Source organism: Rhinatrema bivittatum, chromosome 3, assembly GCF_901001135.1.
Source record: "Rhinatrema bivittatum chromosome 3, aRhiBiv1.1, whole genome shotgun sequence".
NCBI classification, from domain to species: Eukaryota; Metazoa; Chordata; class Amphibia; order Gymnophiona; family Rhinatrematidae; genus Rhinatrema; species Rhinatrema bivittatum.
The window spans coordinates 436,403,150-436,421,920 of record NC_042617.1 but is presented as its reverse complement, the minus strand read 5'-3'; the positions used below and the strand labels follow the sequence as shown (position 1 = coordinate 436,421,920).

Below are 18,771 nucleotides of genomic sequence, written 5' to 3'. Positions count from 1 at the left end.
TGTTTCTTGAAAATTCAGACAGTGCTTCTTGACGTACTTTGCTTATGCACTTGGCCATATAAGCAGTCGTGTGCTTTTTCCCTTATGGCTGCGTATCAGTAGCCCCTGACCATAGAAGTCAGGGGCCCTCTTGGTTGCCGTCTGAATCCAATTCCCCTTTTTCCCCTGCCATCGAAGTGGGGAGCAATGTTGCAGTTGCATTAAAAGCATCAAGGCTTATTGATTAAGGTTAGTAATGTCCATGCCTTCTACTAAGGGTGGTAACTGCTGCACCAGCAAGTTATCCCCATGTATGCTTTCTTCATTTCCTTTAGGACTGGCCGTAGAAGCAGTCCTGTGCTTTTTCCCTTATGTCTGTATATCAGAATCCCAGACCGTGGAAGTGGGGCCGTCGGTTGTCATCTGAATCCAATTTCTCTTTTCTCCCCTGCCATCTCAGTGGAGAGCAATGTTGCAGTTGCATTAAAAGCATCAAGGCATAGTGGTTATAGAACTGCTCCTGCTAGGGTGACAACAGCAGGCTTCATTCATACAAGATGATCCCTGTCAGCTGAGATTACAAGTTTCCAAAACAGACACTCCTACTGCAAGAAGAGGAGAACTAATGGGAGATAAACCTGACAAAGTCCTATTCTCTGATCCTGCCCGAGTCTCAGAACCTACTAAAGGAGGAATCCTGCTATGCGCGCGCGCGGGAAGGACCCCCCCGGAGATCTTCTGTCTGCCGGTTGTGGATGATCTGAAAGGGGAGGGGATTGAGAGGGGGAGTGACTGAGGAGAGGGAGGAGAGAGTGAGGGGGGGAGGACAGAGTGGGGGAGAGGGAGGGAGAATAGAGGAGGAGGGGGGAAGAGGAGAGGGAGGGAGAATAGAGGAGGAGGGGGGAAGAGGAGAGGGAGGGAGGGAGACTAGAGGGAGAATGAGGGGGAGGGAGTGGGAAGGAAATGGACCGAAAATTTTTTTTTAAATGTAGCCCGTTGTTACGGGCTTAACGGCTAGTATATTATAAAATAGCCATGTCCCTGAGCATGCGCTGGGACACACGTGTCAATGTGCCCCCGTGCACCCCTTTGAAAGTTATCATCAAACGGGGGATGATTTTAATACATTGCAGGTAACTTGTGCAGCAGTTTCATGCATGTTACACCAATTTTGAAAGTGAACTTGTGCAGTCAGTTCTGTTTGAAAATTATGCAAAAGTATGTGGAGAAATTCACCTGCACAAATGTACATCTGCTTTCTGCAGCATGTGACTTGTGCCTTTGAATTTATGTAAATACTTTAAAAAATCTAAAATATGCATATAAATCCAAACTTCTCACTCCACTCCACAGCATGGAATTCCTTTGTTATTGAGCAAATAAAAGTATGCGTGAAATTGGGTTTCACACACACAAACCCCAGTTAATTTTATAACAAACCATTTACACACATAAACCTGTGTTTTATGCACATAAATGGCTTTGAAAATTCACACCTTAAGTCATTCTTAAATATTTATTTTAATTCCATTTTCTAACAGTAATGGTTCCCTTGATTGCAGAGTCTCCATGCTAGTTACCTCTGCTTTCTTTTAGATGCAACAGTAGGCATGTTATCTGGTACTTTAGCATGCTACAACAAAAAGCATTCGTGAAATGTCTGCATTCTGAACTGAACATGTTTACCCTAAGGAATAACAAAGATCTTAAAGAATACCTTTAAAATGATTGGTGTCAATTTCTATTTGACTTATTATACCAGGATGTGCCAATCTGAAAATTGTCCATTCACTGCCTGATACCTGAAGGATACCATTGTCATCAACCTAAAATTTAGAAGAACAAAGAAAAATCTTTAAACATTTTTATACAGCAAAATAATAGCTACCAACAAAAAGTGCAATGTATTAAATATTTTTTATATTTACAGTAGAAATCTCAAAGCTCCAGTTAGCTAGTAACTCTGCATCTTTTAGTTTAGTAATTACTAACTTGACTCCTCAGGAGCCAGCAGAAGCAGTTTTCTGGATAACCAGTGTAAGCCCTAGTGAGGTTTTAACTCCAAGAGCACACAAGCACATTTATTTCTCTTCAGAGCTTGCTCCAGATAGCAAAGTCATTCATTTGCTAAAGGTAGCAAATTAGGAGGGGTCCGGAAAACAAGCTTTTCTGGACCCCTCCTAATTGCTGCCTCATCAACTTCCACAACTCAGTCACAGCTGCCCTTGTAAATAACATCACGAGATGTTAATCCAATTCAGTATTTCTCTACGCCACTAGTTCGATGTTAATCTACTTCTGTATTTCCCTTTCTCTTCCAGTTCGATCTCCCTTGTTATTTGTAACTGCAATTTCCTTCGCTTGTTTTTAGTTTTAATGTATTTGCACCCCTGTTTAACTGTAAACCAGCATGATGTGATTGTATCATGAATGTCGGTATATAAAAACCTTAAATAAATAAATAAAATTCCATCCCATGCTCAACTCTTAATCCCAGGGGGATCCTATTTATGGGGGTAAAGTCTCGCTTGTGGCCCAGATGATGCTATGATGCTCCCAGTGTGTATATACTGTAGATGCTTCTCATGAGGTCAGAGGCTGTAATGAATAGACAGGACAAGGCTCTGGGCGTTACATTACCAATCAGTAAACTTTAATTTAACACCTTCTTTACTACTTACCTCGCGGGGTGTTCCTGGATCCAGGACCAATCTGGTGGGAGCCCCCCTAGGGCAGGCTCTATTGGTCCTCATGTTCTTGGCGCCTAGTGCTTCCACCTGGGGGAGAAGGTGTTAGTGGGTTGGGATTCCCTCCCTTCACTCCAGGAAAACAAACGGGACTGTGAACAAGGCTAGGAGTATGTACAAATATATGCAGGTTTATTAGACTGTATAAGTGTATACATTTCTACAAGACTATGTACATTGCTAGTAGGATATCAAACAGCATATTTATCTACTCGTGGTTAATAGTCTAAGGCCACATAACTATATACATTTTTACAAGGTAGCAAGAACATTTCATATTTGGCAATTTTGGGTTGTTGGCCCCCACAGAATACCACCATACAGAAGGGAACTCTTGCGTTTCTGCTTCATCAAGTATTATTATTATCCTCCCTCTTATCCCAAATCTCACCCTTGTGAAAATTTGCAACTGGGCTGGTGGGCAGTGTTGGCCTGGTGGGTCCGTTGTATCTAAATCACTACCATCTCCAAGGTGCCACTTAGCTGTGCTGAAAAGTCCGTGTCAACACTAGGATCTATACCCTCCTGGGGACCTGTCTCCACCTCCCAGTCTGTCGCTGGGGTCCACACTATCCTGGGGGACATGGCTCCACTTCCTGGAATGCTGATTGAGTCTATGCCCTCCTCGGGAACAAAACACCTCTGGACCTGCTGGTGGGGTCCCCTTCTTCCTGGGGGACCGCATGAACTGCCACTGGGGTCCACACCCTCCTGGGGGACTGATCAATCTGCCACAGGGGTCCACACCATCCTGGGGGATCACTCGATCTGCCGTGGGATCCCCTTGCTTAAGGGGGTCCCAAGGTCACCTCACTTAGTAGGAAGTTTTTTTCTTGGCTTGGGTTTATACCTCCATTAGGCCCATGGCTTGTTTAGCATTCAGTGATTCAGGCATCTGAAGTCTCTTCGTTCAGTGATTTTAGCTCTGCTAAGCTCATGGCCAGTCATTCATTGTTACTCAGCCTGGATGGGTCACCTTCTCTTATCTAAAAGGCAAAGACCCAGGTAGGATCATGGAAAGAAAATGTGTGCACAACCTTACATCCTGCTTGGCCTTTTTTTCAGTTGTCTGACAACTAGGTTCCCAAGAGTCTGACTTCCCTTGTTAGTCAGGGTGAGAACCTGTTTGCTTCCTAGGACTATTTTTCAGTACGTTTCTCTCATACCTCCCTCTCTGGACCCTCCATGGCTCCTCTCATTTTGGGAGGTCCCCAACTTCCCTAGGGCAGATTCCATTGATCCTCACATTCTTGGTGCCTCCACCTGGGGAAGAAAGTGTAAGTGGGTGGATTTCCCTTCCTTCACCCCAGGAACTCAAATGGGACTGTTAACAAGGCTGGCAGTATACAGGTTTATTAGACTATATAAGTATATACATTTCTACCTAACTATGTACTTCACTAATAGGATGTCAAACAGCACACTTATCTACTCGTGGTTAATAGTTTCAGGCCACACAACAATATACATTTTTACAAGGTAGCAAGGACATTTATTTATTTATTGATTTATTTAAGTGTTTTATATGCTGTCATTCTGCTAATTTTAATTCATGTGGTATAGTTCCTTCTGATAGTGGATGATTAGTTAAGGTTATGATTGTCAAAGTTATAACATGATGTACTTGTTTCAAGGAACTGGCTGGCATAGGGTCACACAGGTGAGTAGCAGTTTTAATTTTAGTAATAGGTATACATGCAAAACAACCCCCTATTTATCTATTTGCCGGAGTTACAATATTCTCAAGAAGATTTTCAAGGTGGACAGGATCCAAAAACAAATAAGCCTTCCCTTCAAACTTAACTAAACAGTTACAGGGATACTTTAATAAGAAGTAACCACCCTTTTCTACCACTCGCTTCCTCAACGCCAGAAATTTCCTCCGACGTATTTGGGTACATCTGACTAAGTCAGGATATACCCAAATTTGTTGCCCATAAAATAAATTCGATCTGTTACGGAAGAAAAAATCTTAAAACATTTTCTTTGTCAGAAATGAAAGCAAATTTCGCTAACAGTGTACTTCGCCTTTTTACCTCAATTTCTTCTTGAGATTTTTTAAGTAAATCTGAAATATTAATTACACTTTCATCAGAAATCTTTTGTTGTTTACTACCCAGATCATCACTCTGCATTGGATCTTGTTCTTGTTCCTTCTTTTTTCCTAAATAAAAAGCTTTTTCAATTAACGACATAGCCTGTTCAGGAACCTTTAATATGTGTAATATATGCTTTAAATAATACAAATATAATTTAATCAAAACAGTTTACAATAGTAAGAATAAAACAAATTAATAGTAATAAAATAAAAGAATAAAAATTACAAAAAACTAACAAAATAAAAAATTTGAAAAGTAAAAACACAATATAAAACTTTAAAGGAATTAAGTGCCATAAGAAAAAGCCGCAGGGGATATTACAATACTAGGGGGAAAAGGGAAAGGAAAAATAAAAAAGGGGGGGGGGGGAGAAACGGGAAAAATAGGCAAAAGGGGTCAGCGAAATGACTGAGACATCAAAAGAGTTATGGAGGAATGGATATGGGTGTTCTGTTATCGGAATTTTAAATGCAGTTTGGAATAGATATGTTTTTAAAGTTTTCTTAAATTGAAGTCTATTGGATATTTGGCAAAGAAAGTTGGGTAATGAGTTCCAAAGGGATGGACCAGCGACTGAAAATGCTCTTTTTCTAGTGATATCTAGTCTAGTTAGACGAATTGACGGAATATCTAGAAGATTTTTAGACAGGGATCTTAGATGTCTTGCCGGTTTATAAATGCGAAGAGTGGAACATAACCAGGTGGATGAAGCATTGTATATAAGTGAATTATATTAAGGATTTTGTATTGAATTCTAAATTTGATTGGAAGCCAGTGGAGTGATTGAAGGATTGGAGTTAAATGGTTTCTAACAGGAGTACCTGTTAGAATCCGTGCCACAGTGTTTTATACCAGTTGTAGTGGATGAATAGTGGAATCGGGCAAGCCCAGATATAGAGCGTTGAGGAATGCAGTCAACACCTTCCTAAACTCTTTCATTATCCTGATGTGTACATTATTGGAACATGAAAATTGCCGTGCTGGGTCAGACCAAGGTCTATCAAGACCAGAATCCTGTCTCTGACAGTGGGCCAGTACAGATCACAAGTACCTGGCAGATCCCATAAAGTAGATCTAATTCAACTTACTCACTCCCAGGGCTAGCTGTTTTATCATAAAAGTTTAAGACCAGTCAGTCTTGACATTGAACAGATTGATTGACTCTAAAATGAATTTTTGGACCTTCCAAGGGCTAACTTAACAAAGAAGCCCACTGACATTTTCATCTGGATGAAGTCCTTACTAAGAAATAAAAAGGGCAGTTTAGTCTTCCATTGCCTAGTACATTTTGGCATAGGCACAAAATCTAAAAAGGTTTTTTCATAGAACACGTTTTGTTTTGTAAAATCTTTGCAGTGTTTTAATATCACTTTTAATACAATTTGTCATAAAAATAAACTGAAAATAGTAATAAATTCCATTTGATACCACTAAAACATAATTGACTCTTTTTCCAGAAGTGACTGTTTTATCTTCTGTGCACGGTTAATTACAGTACCTAAGTAGTAAGTGAATTTCGCTTTCTCAAAATCAATTGAATTTATATTATTATTATTAGATTTTCCAAACTTAAAAATATTCCCATGAACGATAGAGACATATGATATCATGGTATCAAGATGGCAATAGGCTAGTGGCAGTTCTAGGTGGAGGGACCTGTGTGTGATTCCCGGATCTGGTCTTCCATTTCCTGGGTCGGCTGGGGCTGATGATGCAACAGAGGTAGCATTCACAGACCCTGGGGGACATAGTCATTGTAAAGTGGCGACACCTAGTGGCCAGATTTAGGTCCCATGCTTGCAGGATTCCAAAAGGACCCTTGGTGAATGACCCCCAGCCAAAGACTGTCAATAAATGACTGGACTAAAGTAAATTGGTAGAAAATATACAATAGGGGAAAAAACCCAGGCAAATGAAGGTCATGGTGCAAGATCCCTGCCATGATGCCAATTGAGCTGGAAGAACAAAAGAGCAGGAGGAAACTGGAAAACCTAAAAAGAAAGAAAATAAATGGCCTACTTGCTTTTCCTATTTTATAAGATTCTTCAGTTCGAACACATTTCTATCTTCCTTCAAAACTATAATAGTATTCAGTGATCATTTCTGAAGTTTGATTTAAAATTCATTTCACCTTTTTAATGTTATATGTGGCACCCTACCAGGTTTGGCCACCAGATGTCACTAACCCTGTGATATAACCCTCTAGTACAGCGGTTCTCAACCTTTATAGTTCTGCGACCCTTTTAATACAATTCCCCACTATGTGGCGACCCCAACCGTAAAATTATTTTTGTTCATAGGCCTAAGTAACTGTACGGTATATACCGTATTTTCCGGCGTATAAGACGACCCCCAACTTTTACAGTTAAAATATAGAGTTTGGGATATACTCGCCGTATAAGACTACCCCTCTTCCAACGCATTCCAACATTTACAGCAGGAGGGAGTGACTCGAGGAGTGAGGGCGCGCTGCCCGATTGGCCGGTGCTGGGCAAAAGGGGCTTGCTTCGGCAAGCCCCTTTTGCCCAGCACCGGCCAATCGGGGAGCAAGGGAGCACAGAATGAACTTTTTTACTGCATCCGGTGAGGGGAGGGAGTGACTCGAGGAGCGACAGAAAACCCATATTTCCGATGGTCTCTTAGGCGACCCCTAGTAAATAGTCATTCGACCCCCAAAGGGGGTTGCGACCCACAGGTTGAGAACCACTGCTCTAGTAAGGAGCCATCCATACCCTCAGTCCCTTCCAGGTCCCCATGGAGGTTTTGGATTGGATACCTCAGTACTATTTAGCCCAGCCATTTTATTACACTGTGGGATTCAGGAGTAAAGATGTATTTTTTCCACGCTCTAGTGGGGCCACCTAGTTTTTCACCTGAAGGAGTTTCTTTTAGATGTGACATCTCCCAGTGCACTCCCTGCCTGAGGGTCCTTCTACTTTGCAGAAAGATAGATTTTAAGCCTGATACCCTTTTGGGGCGAAGAGGCTCTCTATAGGGGACCAAAGACATGTTAGCCTACTCTAAACCCTTGGTAGGCATGCACCAGTGATGGATCCTGCTGCGAGAGACAGAGAGGGCAGAGAAATATCCAGTTAGACTTTTAAAGTATGTTTTGAACTTAAACAGTGTGAGGAGGTTTTTGGATCCCCCCCCCCCCCCACCCCCCACACTGGGATTTCAGTGCAGGGTTAATAGCCTGATCCCACTGACTTTTCCCATAGAGTAGTCCACCAGAAAAATTAGAGAATCAAGTATGAAAGAAAAACTAAACCAAAGGAAGAACAAGATCAGGAGACCCATCTGGATTTCCACCCATGGGTGCCCATGAAGATGTCTAAAGGTAGGATTTTTCAGTGAAGTTGGGGACACCTCCACTAGGATTCCCGCACAGCCGCTGGGAGAGTTATGCACTTTTAAAATCACCATGAGCTCTGTCCAGAGGTCTGGATTAAGAATACCTACCTACAGAGGAGAAACAGTAATGTACAAGCAGTCAGATGTAAACTCCCATTTCTGGATAATGGACTTAAAATAAAGTTTACTGATTGGTAATAATAAATTAAACACCCAGACCTGGTCCGGTCTGCTTATTATAGCCTCTCACCTCATGGGAAGCACAAAATGGCGACCTTTTCTCATCATCTGGGCCATCAGTGAGAACTCCCCTCCCCCCCCCCCCCCCCCCAAGGGATTGAGAGTCAACATGGTATGGAATGGTTAGCCGGAGCAGCCCCAGAAGATATAAATTAGTTGTGTGCCCTGAAGGGAGTTACTACTCCTTAAAAAAAAAAAAAAAAAAAAAAAAGGTTATATAAAACATAATACACTTTTAGACGTGTAGCATTTCAATTTTTGAGCTAAAATTAATTTGCTTTTGTTCTGATTCTGTTAATTGGAGCCTTTCAAACAAATAACATATTTATTGCCACCTGCAATGGAAAATAGATTGGCTAGATTTATTAATGGTTTTCTAACATTTTATATGTGTAGGAAAAATCCATTTTCTCATAAGGATCTTTACATCCTAAAATCAAAGTTTCATTTTATCTGTTAACTTTTTAGAGTAAACTGTTTGTTTTTTCATACCTTTAAAACTGGTGGCCTATCAAGTCTTCGTGCTGTTTCCCAACCATCTTCCATATCGTTTGCTCTTCCTAAACCTACAAAAAGAAAAATATCAGAATTGTTTTTACAACATGTCAGAGGCACAAAATTTCTTCATTCATTTAAGATGGACTTTGGACTTAAACCACAAAAGGTGCAGAAAGCTTGCAAATAGATTTTGATTGCATAATTTTAAAATATCTACTTCCAAGTATTTAATTTCCTGTTACTTTTGGAAGGGAAAGCATTCAACAGGAAAAAAAAATGCCAGAAAAAACTTGCACGTTACACATAGACAAAAAAGTGACCAAGCTGTAGAACTTCTTAAGCCCTGTCCTTTTGTGCCTCTCCAGAAGAGTGAAAGCTCTGAATTAGTCATGCCCTTCCCATCCCTGTGGTTTTCCAAGCTTATCCCTAAGCTGGGTGGCTTTCTGGGAGCAGTAGCTGTGACCACATGACAAAGGAGTGTATGGTGTTAGCTGTTCAGCCAGTGTCATTTTGGAAAATGGTGCAGATGGAGCTGGAACAAGTAGGCATTGCTCCTGCCCCCAGAAGTGTCTCCTAGCTATGGAATAAGCTTGGGGGAGTTAGGAAAGATAAGAGGCACAGGTTAGGGCCAATTCAGATCTTTCACTTTTTTTGGGGGGGGCAGAGCTTAGCAAGTTTATTACATTTTCTTGATCATCTTTCTTTTCAAAAAAATCAGTTTGGATACTCTTGGAGCCCACAAGGAGTCAGGGGGAAAGTTGGACCACTAGAACTACTAGGTATATTTTACTAACAATAGGATGGAGAAGGCCACTAGGCCCCTTTAAGGCCTTGTAACCCCTTTAAGCCAATATGCCAGTCGGTGTGATGCCGGGCTCCCCCAGACTGGCCGATTGCCCATTTTCACAAAATTGCCCACTAATAATCTGCTTTGCATGATTTTGCATCACAGCAGCCTATTACTTCTAAATTTTTTTCACAGAAGGGGTTTTTATAAAAATGTTTACAGAAAACACCTAGGGGTCTATTTGAAAAGCATTGCTTGCGCAAAAATGCCCACATACGCGCGCATATGTGGGTCATGCACGAGCATTGTGGATTTTAAAAAACTGCAAAATTATGCACGTATGTACTTGTGCATGCTTGAGGAAAAGGGGAGGGGCATGGGCGTTCTGCGGTGGGGCCAACACTTATGCATGTAACTCCATATTTTAAAACCGAAAACCGCAGTACACGTACACAAGATATCTGCGTAATTGTACTGCAGCTACTGAGAAGGAGCAAGTCTGTAGATCTTGAGTTTTAGGGCTTATTGGATAGGGTGAGGGGTTCCAGGTCAACTGGGCAGCATGCAGGATGAAGAACCAGAGGGGTCTGAAAGACCTTGATGTTAACTGGACAAACTGGTGGACTAATTGGAAAAATAGGAAAGAGGCTCGGGCAACTATGTTTTAAAATCTACCTACCTACGCGTGTAAAAGCAGACAAAATCGAGCTGTGCTCGAGTAACCTCTTAAAATTAGGAGCATACTGATAAGTGGTTAGAGTATTTTAAAACATGTGCATACATGATAACAAATGCCAGTGTATCATTGCTCACAGGCCAATATGCGTATGTATGGGCACACGTGCGCTTGTTTTAAAATTAACATCCTCGGCCACAGCAGGAAATCTGGCACCTATGGCCAAGTAAAAAAAAATGCGCCCTTGCCCTGTACAGAACATGAGTTCAGACCAGAACACAGGCTCAGGCTGACCCTTACCTAATACAGAATAAAAGATCCACAAATTAGAAACAGAAACATGCCAACAAAAACTTGAAATTAAAACCCAAGAAGCCAGAATCTATGAGCAGTGCAACATGGGAGAAAGCAAAACAGAAATAGAAATGCTTTTCGACCTCTATTGAGCAAAATACAAAGACATAAGAAATGCACATTCCCAAAGCTGACATATTCCTCTCTCTAAAAAGTGTAAATAAATAAGGTTTTTTCCTACTTTTTGCTATGTGGGCATTTTATTTTGTCCTAGTCTCTTTTTGGTTTTCTAAGTTTATTTCCAGGATCTCTTTTCCATTTTCTATTTCTTCTCTTCCTTTCCTACATCTGTCTCAGACATTTATCTTTCCCTTTCATCTTTTTTTCTCCATTTCTCATTTCTCTACCTTTCTATCCATTCATAGCTACATTACACCTCATCGTCACCTCTCTAATTCTCCAGTCTTCAGTTTCCCTCTTTGTACCTCTCTTCTACTTACCAGCTTTCTGTTTCCCACCCTCACCCCATTCCATTCCACTTTCTGTCTCCCACCTTCCTCAGCCTCCTATTTCCCATTTTTCATGCACTCCCTGTCCTCTACTTCCACCCTCTTTCCTCACACCCTCCCCAACCCTGATCCACCTTCCTCAGTCTTAATTCCCTTCACAGCCCAAGCTCCTTCCTTTCACTCGTTCTCTCCTTGTCCCTTTCCTTCTGTAACTTACCCCCTACTGAGCCTCTTGTTACCCCTCTTTCACTTCCTTCCAAGCACAATTCCCACTCTCTCTTACCTTCACAGCACCCAACTCCCTTTCTAGCACTCCAGGTCATTCACAACCTTCTTCATTCCTTCCCAGGCCATCTAATACCCCCCCACTCACACCCAACTGCAGATTCTGTAATGTCTGCCCCAGATCCCTGCTCAGTCTCTAAGTCCCTGATGTCTGCATTGCCAAGTCCCTGCTCTGCTCCCCCACTCTCCCAGATTTCCTGCCCTCCCACTTATCCCTAATTCCAGAGTCCCTGCTCTCCTCATCAGTCAATGAATTCCCCTTCTTCCCTTGCTCTCCCACCTCCAGTACACAAGACCCTGTATTGCCCCATCTCCAAGTGACATAAGCTCTTCCCCCTGCTCTCCTGCCAGTCCCAATCCCTCATTCTGTCCCTGCTCTCCCCTTCTCCAAGTGACAGCCCCATTCTTCCCCTGCTCTTTCCATCCCCAAATGACAGCTCCCACTGTCCCCTGCTCTCCCCCCATTAAGACTGTTCTTCCCCTCATTCTTCCCTTACTTTCTCTCATTCCCTCATGTGACAGGTCTGTTTGTCTCCTGCTCTCTCCCAACTAGTCTTCGTTCTTTAACTGATCTTCCCTTACTCAAATCCCTGAGCCTACATTCTTCCCCAAAAATCTCCACATTCTCTTTGCCTTGCTCAATCTGTCTAAGAAGCTCCCTGGCTGGCTGCTTCCTCCCCGTGCACAGTGCCTCTTTTCCTCTCTGAGACTCATGGTCGAAATCGGATCTCGGCTGTTTTAATCACTGGGCTCTGCCTTTACTAAAAGCTGATTTTTGAACTGCACAGGGCTCTGTAGATCTACAACTTGTGGTTCAAACAGTAGAGCTCAGATTTCAACCTCAGGGCCAGAGTAAGAAAGAGGCTCCGTGTAGGGAGCAGGAGTAGAAACTGCTAGACAAGAAGGACTGGGAAGGGTTGAGCCTACATTCCTCCTGCACTACTGCTCCCGCCAGGGGTCAGGTATTCCTGTGGTGGGCTTGTGGCAGCGCCCTTGTTGGCCGAGCCATATTGGCCATAGGCTAGCTACGGCTCTGACCATCGTAGCTTTTAGCGTTTTTGCATTTTTTTGGATAGTTTGAGAAATGTTTCACACAATCCATTTTGCAAAAACATTATGCATTTTAGTACATCAGTTTCAAAGTTTGGCGTTTAAAAGCTTTGAAAAATGACCTCATTGTGTATCCCTTCACCAGCTTTTTTTACTTTGGCTCTTTTTTGTCAAAAATCCCACAGCATTTTTTTCTTTACAAAAGACTTTTCTAGCAGATTTTTCTGTAAATTCTTTCCCCTTTCTAAAGTTGCAAGAAATTAAATTATTGCCCAAAAGAAAAATTTGAAAAAAGCCTGCCTAAATTAAATGGCAAATACCTACATAAGTAACACCAATTTTCAAAGCAGACATCACACTTAAGTCTGTTTTTAAAAGTATTTCACCAAATTTGCCAGCACACAATTATACCTGCTATTATGTGCACAGAAATTTGTTGTGAAAAATGTGTATCCATGTGAAAACCTGTTCCCATTCTGCTGCTCTGAACACCTTTGTTCAGGCCAGGTAAACTTATCCATATCGGGCAGGCAATTTTATAAAAACCCAGAGGTAAATCACTGATTTACCCATGGAAATGGCTTTTAAATTTGCTGTCCTTAAGGGCTGAATTTTCAAAACATTATGCAAGTAATAATTAGCATATACACACAGAATTAGCATCTACTTATGTTTTCCTTATTTTATACAAGTCATATATACGCACATATTTTCACTTTCATGTGCATATATACATGTGTAAAAAGAGGTGGTCTGGGGTGATCCTGGACAGGGCCAACACATACACATGTAAGTTGCTACTTTAAAAGACACATGCATACATTCGTCAACTTACATATTTTTACACCTGCTAAGTATCTAGCTTAAGTGATATTAAATGTGTTTTTTGTGCAGTATACTGAGTGGGAGATCTGGGTGAACTGGAGGGATTTCAGGCTGAAGAACCAGGAAGGCCTCTGTAACAATCCTGTCTTAACAGGGGCCCTCAGTGGGCTGCAGTCTGAGCTGCACAAGTTTGCCTCTGAGGCACATGATGCAGCCCCGCCATTGCTTAAAAGCCTGCTTCACTCTCAGCCCGCTGCCTCATCATTGAGTCTTCCTTGCTGCTTGCTGTAGCCACTTCTGTGCTTTATTCTGTTTTGTCTTGTTTCTGTTTGCAGAGTGGCCTTCTTGCTTATCTTTGTTCCTGTGTTTCCCTATCTCCTATGGGCATTCCAGTGGCCCGCCTGTCTGTTCCTTCTCCCTGTTTCCTCTGTGGTGTTCCAGGCGCCCTCTTGCCTGCTTTTGGTTCTTGCTTGTCTGATCCCTGTCCTGCTTTGTATTTTGTTTCTGTTTTGCCCTGTCCTGGCCCTGCCTTGTGTCTCTAGCGCTGTCCCTGTCCTTGCCTTGGTGTCTTGCTTGCCCTGCCCTTGTTTTGCCTTGTTCCTGTCTTTGTCCCTCTGGTGTCTTGCTGACTAGTCCCTGTCTTGTCTTACACCCTGTTCCAGTTTTTCCCTGCCTTTGCTCTATGCTTATTTTCCCTGATCCTGTCTCCTTTTCTGTCCTGGTTCCTGCCTGCCCTGCTCTTCTTCCGCCTTGGACTGACTTCTTGTTCCTGACCTGGCCTTCAATGTTGCTTCTCTAGCCGCCAGCCCTGACCTTAGCCTGTCTCATCACTACTTGAACTCTGCCACAGCCTGCCTTTATTTCTGCCTGATCTCTGCCATGTCTCTGCCTGAATCCCTGCTCCAAGGTGCCATTCGAGCGAAGTCGTTCTGGCCACCAACTCATGGGGAAGGTGGCCAGTCAGGCAGAAGACCCAGCCCTGCTCTGCTCTTGAGCCCTGTGATGCTCCTGCCTGGGGAATATCTGTAACCAGCTTGCACGGTCATGACAGTCTCGAAGATCTGGAGAAGGGCTAGGCAAACTGGTGGGCTAATTGGTAAATTGATTAATTTCATGTACATGCAGATGTTTTAAAATTGGCTAATTTACATGCGTAAATTGGGACTTACATGAGTAAATCCTACTTTTATTTCATATATAAAATATATGTGCATTGCATGTATTTGCTCATAAGCCTACATATGCATGTATGTTGCAAGGTAGAGATACACATATTTTATAAAATGCAAGTATATTATATGTGTGTGTTATAAAATACTTGCCTAGATCTGCTCAATGACCATATACATGGGTATATGCTATCATGCACATTTGTTTAAAGTTATCCTTTTAAGTCTAATTTCTCAGAGCTCCCAATTACTAGTTAGGCAGATAAAACGGGTGGTGCAACCAATGGGATTTTCAAAACCCATGGTTTGGCTAAGTCAGACAAACTGTTTAAATATGGATCTCAAAGTGTTTTCTTGCAGAAAGAACTGAAATAGGCTAATTCCAGCACTTTCTATAGGTTCAGTACAATCTCACAGAAACTAAGGGAAAATAAATAAGAAAAGTCTTCAAATAAGACTTTGAGAAACTATTAAAGTAATAAAATATGCTTAAGTGCATGGGGAGGGTAATTTTGAAAACATAAGCTCTTATCTGCATAAAAGGTTGTTTGATAATTGTCTCTTAGCCCACCCCCCATTAATGTGGGTTAAAAGTACACATATTGTTCACAGCAAGCATACATATATCTGTTTAGGAAAAGGAGCAGGGTTAAATTGGGAAAGGGGGCCTGATATTCAAAGCACGCTCAACACTTTTTAGCTGGATAAGCAGCAAACGAATATGCACCTATGAATAAGCGGCCACAGCTTAACTGTATAAGTCCTTTGTATGGCTAAAAGTTACACACACAAAAAGTAGGCGAGTACTGGGCGGATCAGGGGTGGAGCAAATTAGCCGTATAACTTATACAGCCAACTACCAATATTCTGAGTTAGCCACATAAGTAAATGGTGTAAGTTTCGATGTGCCATGCAGCATAGACTCTCTCTCTCTCATGGTTGTAGGTAGCTACAAATGCTATGTGCAAAAATCGCAAAGTGCAATAAAACCATGTCGCATAGCTTAACGCAAATGAAAAAGGTGTAATAATTTGCCGCGTTAAAACTGTGCAGTATGGCTTTGCAAATTGCGAAGCCAGCCCACTTGGCCAGAAATCCCGCCCCAAACTCCACCCCTTTTCTAAATTAGCAATGCACCATGCGTTTTGGTGCTTTTCGCATGTGAAAAACGCCTTAACGCATGCGAAAAGCCCATAACGCGGCTTGGAAAATAACCCCCTAAGTTACTTGCACAGCTGGCTTTGAAAATCTACCCCAGGGATTTCAGTTTGAAATCATGTTCTTACTTTCCACCTAATTCGAAGCACCTTCATACCCACTAAATACTTGCATACTCAACTGGTCTGAGTTTTTAAAGGGAAACTCTGCAGGGTATTTCCCTTTGAAAATGTGCTTGCTGTAGTCTTTCTGAATTAATCTGCAAGCTCCAGACACAGTTTGAAAATTGCCCCTATATGTTTAAATTTGATTACTTCTTGTCTATTGATTTTTACATGGATTATTGTAATTAGGAAATTCTCTGTAGCTATTTGCTATAATAATATGTAGGTAGTAGATAGGTACTTTGTGATTTAGATACATCATTCACAGAAGGAAGAAAATTCATTATTTTAAATATCACATTTAAAAGAGTAATATTTGGAGAAAGACCATAGCTGTGGATTTTATTTCCATCTTTAGAGACATGCAGCCAACATAGTTCTTGATTTTGAATATTCCTGCCTTTTTGGCTATAGCTTTTCATGTTAATCTTATCAATGTAATAATCATGTGTAAATAAATGTTTTGTTTTGAATGCAAGCAGTTTAGTATGTACAATAAACAACAATTATTATAGCTATGATATCCTTACACACTACCTATTAGGTTCTTTGGGTGACCAAAATGGGCATCACTGAATCCAAGACAAACACCACCATTGGCCATTGCTAACAGATCTTCCAAGTCATTAGGACCAACAGCTGACCAGTCTTGTTGCCCAATACCATATACCTTAAGTCGTGCAATCCCACCATCTGCAAAATAAGCAAAACAATACAATCTAAATTCATGTTTTTAAAATTAATAGGAAAACATGAGTTGTAGAAAGCTTAGAGACTTTTCAGGCTTCAGTATTTTCAGTTTTTGAAGAGATGTACTTTTTTTAAGTTACAGTGAGAAAATTCCATTGTAATTAGAATTATATAGATTAACAATTGAAATCTATGGAATTGATACTTTATGTTCTCAAAGGGATTCTAGTTACACAGGCAATGAGGAATATTATCTGAATGTCTCTGATATTGCTTGGAGTTACAGTTTCCAGATCAAGGGTACTTTTCAAAGGAATCTCTGTGGGTAAAATAGTACTTCATCTGCAGAAATAGCCCTTTAGAAAGCTCTGTGACCGATACATATGTACAATTTCTTGCACATAGGTTTATCCATGTAAGGCCAAGGCATTCCAGGAGGTGGAGTTTGATAGGGTTGGGATAATGCACATATGTTTATATTTTAAAAAGTATGCGTGTAAATTCTTTCAGCAAAATGACGTAAATGATACACATACTTTGCCTGCATAATTTTCAAAGCAGATTTATGCACATAAATCTACTTTGAAAATTGATGTAACTTTATGTGCATATTTACTGGCTAACTAATGCATGAGGTTACAAAATTACCCCCATAATATATTACAGAGTTTCTCTCTTTCTCCAAGGATAGGGAGGATGATTCATCCATGCATATGAATGATGTCATCGGATAGCAGCAACACAGTCAACATGCCTGGAAAGCTGTAGAAAAGCCTAGAAAGGATTTCTCTGTGGACGGGCAGGACAGATCTCAGCCATACAAGTGAGTGACATCATTCAGTGGCACCAAAAGAGAAAAGCTCTCTCAGAACCCAGAAAACCTTCTTGGACTTTCCCGTACAATCATTGCTACGTTAGCTTTTAGTCTTTTTTTTTTCTTATGTTCAAATGAAAGAATGCATTTTTGCTCTCCTAAGGTTGCTCATTGAAATGTTTGCCTTCTATATCTCTTATTTTCTTCTCAGTGTTATTTCTTTTTCTTTTCTTTTGTTTGCAAGTCTTCAGAAAATAAAATAGATAATTTTTCAAATTTGAATTTGATCTAGTCTCAGCTGTTTTCACAATTGTGGACAGCAAACTGGTTTCAAAAGATGCCACCATTTCTCCTACAAGATGACTTTGACCAGCATGGCCAGGGCATTTGGCACTTAGGCCACTCACTTGACAAACCTAACCTCTGCCTGTGCCCATATGTCCTAGAGCCAGAAGATCCAAAAGCTTACATGTAGAAGGAATTTTTAAATTCTCCTCTGCATCAGTAAAGAGGAAACCATCACCAGTTGAGGGCCCATTGCCTAACTAAACAAAGACAGAATCCTCTCATGCCTAGGTGCCTACTATTTCATCCTGTTAGTGCAGGCAAGAAATTATACAAACTCAGTCACAATATATGTGTCATGGTTTAACTTCGAAGGATAGGACAAACTCAGAATACCCTTCTATAGTATTATCCGACTCAGAAAAGGGATCACAATCATCATATGCTTCTCTGTCCTATCATTCTGATGGAGATGAGTCCACCAGCCTTCCATTGCACCCCTCTCTACTGTTCCCCAGACGTACATCTCCAGCTAAGGATGTAGCATACCCTGCTTTTGTCCAAAAAAAATGGACAAAGTAATTCCATTCATTTTACAGCAGAAGGCAGACCTAGAGAAGATATATTTGGGATACTAAAATATATTGAGGCCCCATTTCTAGACTTACTTTGATTTTAGAGGGTTAATTTGGTTTCCCTTCTAGAGCAAAGGTTTTCAATCTGGTCCTTGGAGGTAGCACATGCAAATCTCTCTCATGCATATTCATTATGGATATCCTGAAAACCAGACTAGCTGGTAGATATTCAAGGACCATGCTGTCTTTCCAAATCTTCCCTTCCCCCCTCCACCCCACAAACATCAAACTCTCATCTCCCCCAACTTTGATACCATTTTCTATCTCCCCCTCCCCAGACACTGGTCTCTCTCCTCCCTGTCTGCCATCCCTGTCACCTTCTCAAGACATCAAGCTCCTCCTCCTGCCACCTAGCACCAGCCTTTCATTTTTATCAGTTGCAGCATTTGCTGCTGATCCTCTTTGGCCTACACAGCTCTGTTTATTATGAGGCATGGCACATCAATATACAGAGCCATGCAGGCCAGTGGAGAATTAGTGCCATAGCAGCTTAAAGTGAGGGAGGATAGGGAC

At 41.4% G+C, this 18,771-nt stretch overlaps 1 protein-coding gene across 5 annotated transcripts in view; it reads right to left on the bottom strand.

Moving 5' to 3' along the window:
- ALLC (allantoicase) overlaps positions 1-18,771 on the bottom strand; it is a 124,299-nt gene that overhangs the window by 33,051 nt on the left and 72,477 nt on the right. For 4 of the 5 annotated variants that reach the window (XR_003855684.1, XR_003855685.1, XM_029595806.1 and 1 more), the window contains 4 exons: positions 16,372-16,527; positions 8,912-8,985; positions 2,661-2,756; positions 1,697-1,805 (listed from right to left, as the gene is read on the bottom strand). Coding sequence is in view for 3 of the 5 variants with exons in the window: in XM_029595806.1 (XP_029451666.1) it covers positions 1,697-1,805; positions 2,661-2,756; positions 8,912-8,985; positions 16,372-16,527 (435 nt within the window). In the remaining 2 variants the exon portion in view is untranslated. The remainder of the gene's footprint in view (positions 1-1,696; positions 1,806-2,660; positions 2,757-8,911; positions 8,986-16,371; positions 16,528-18,771) is intronic. The other variant, XM_029595807.1, reaches the window with a different exon arrangement.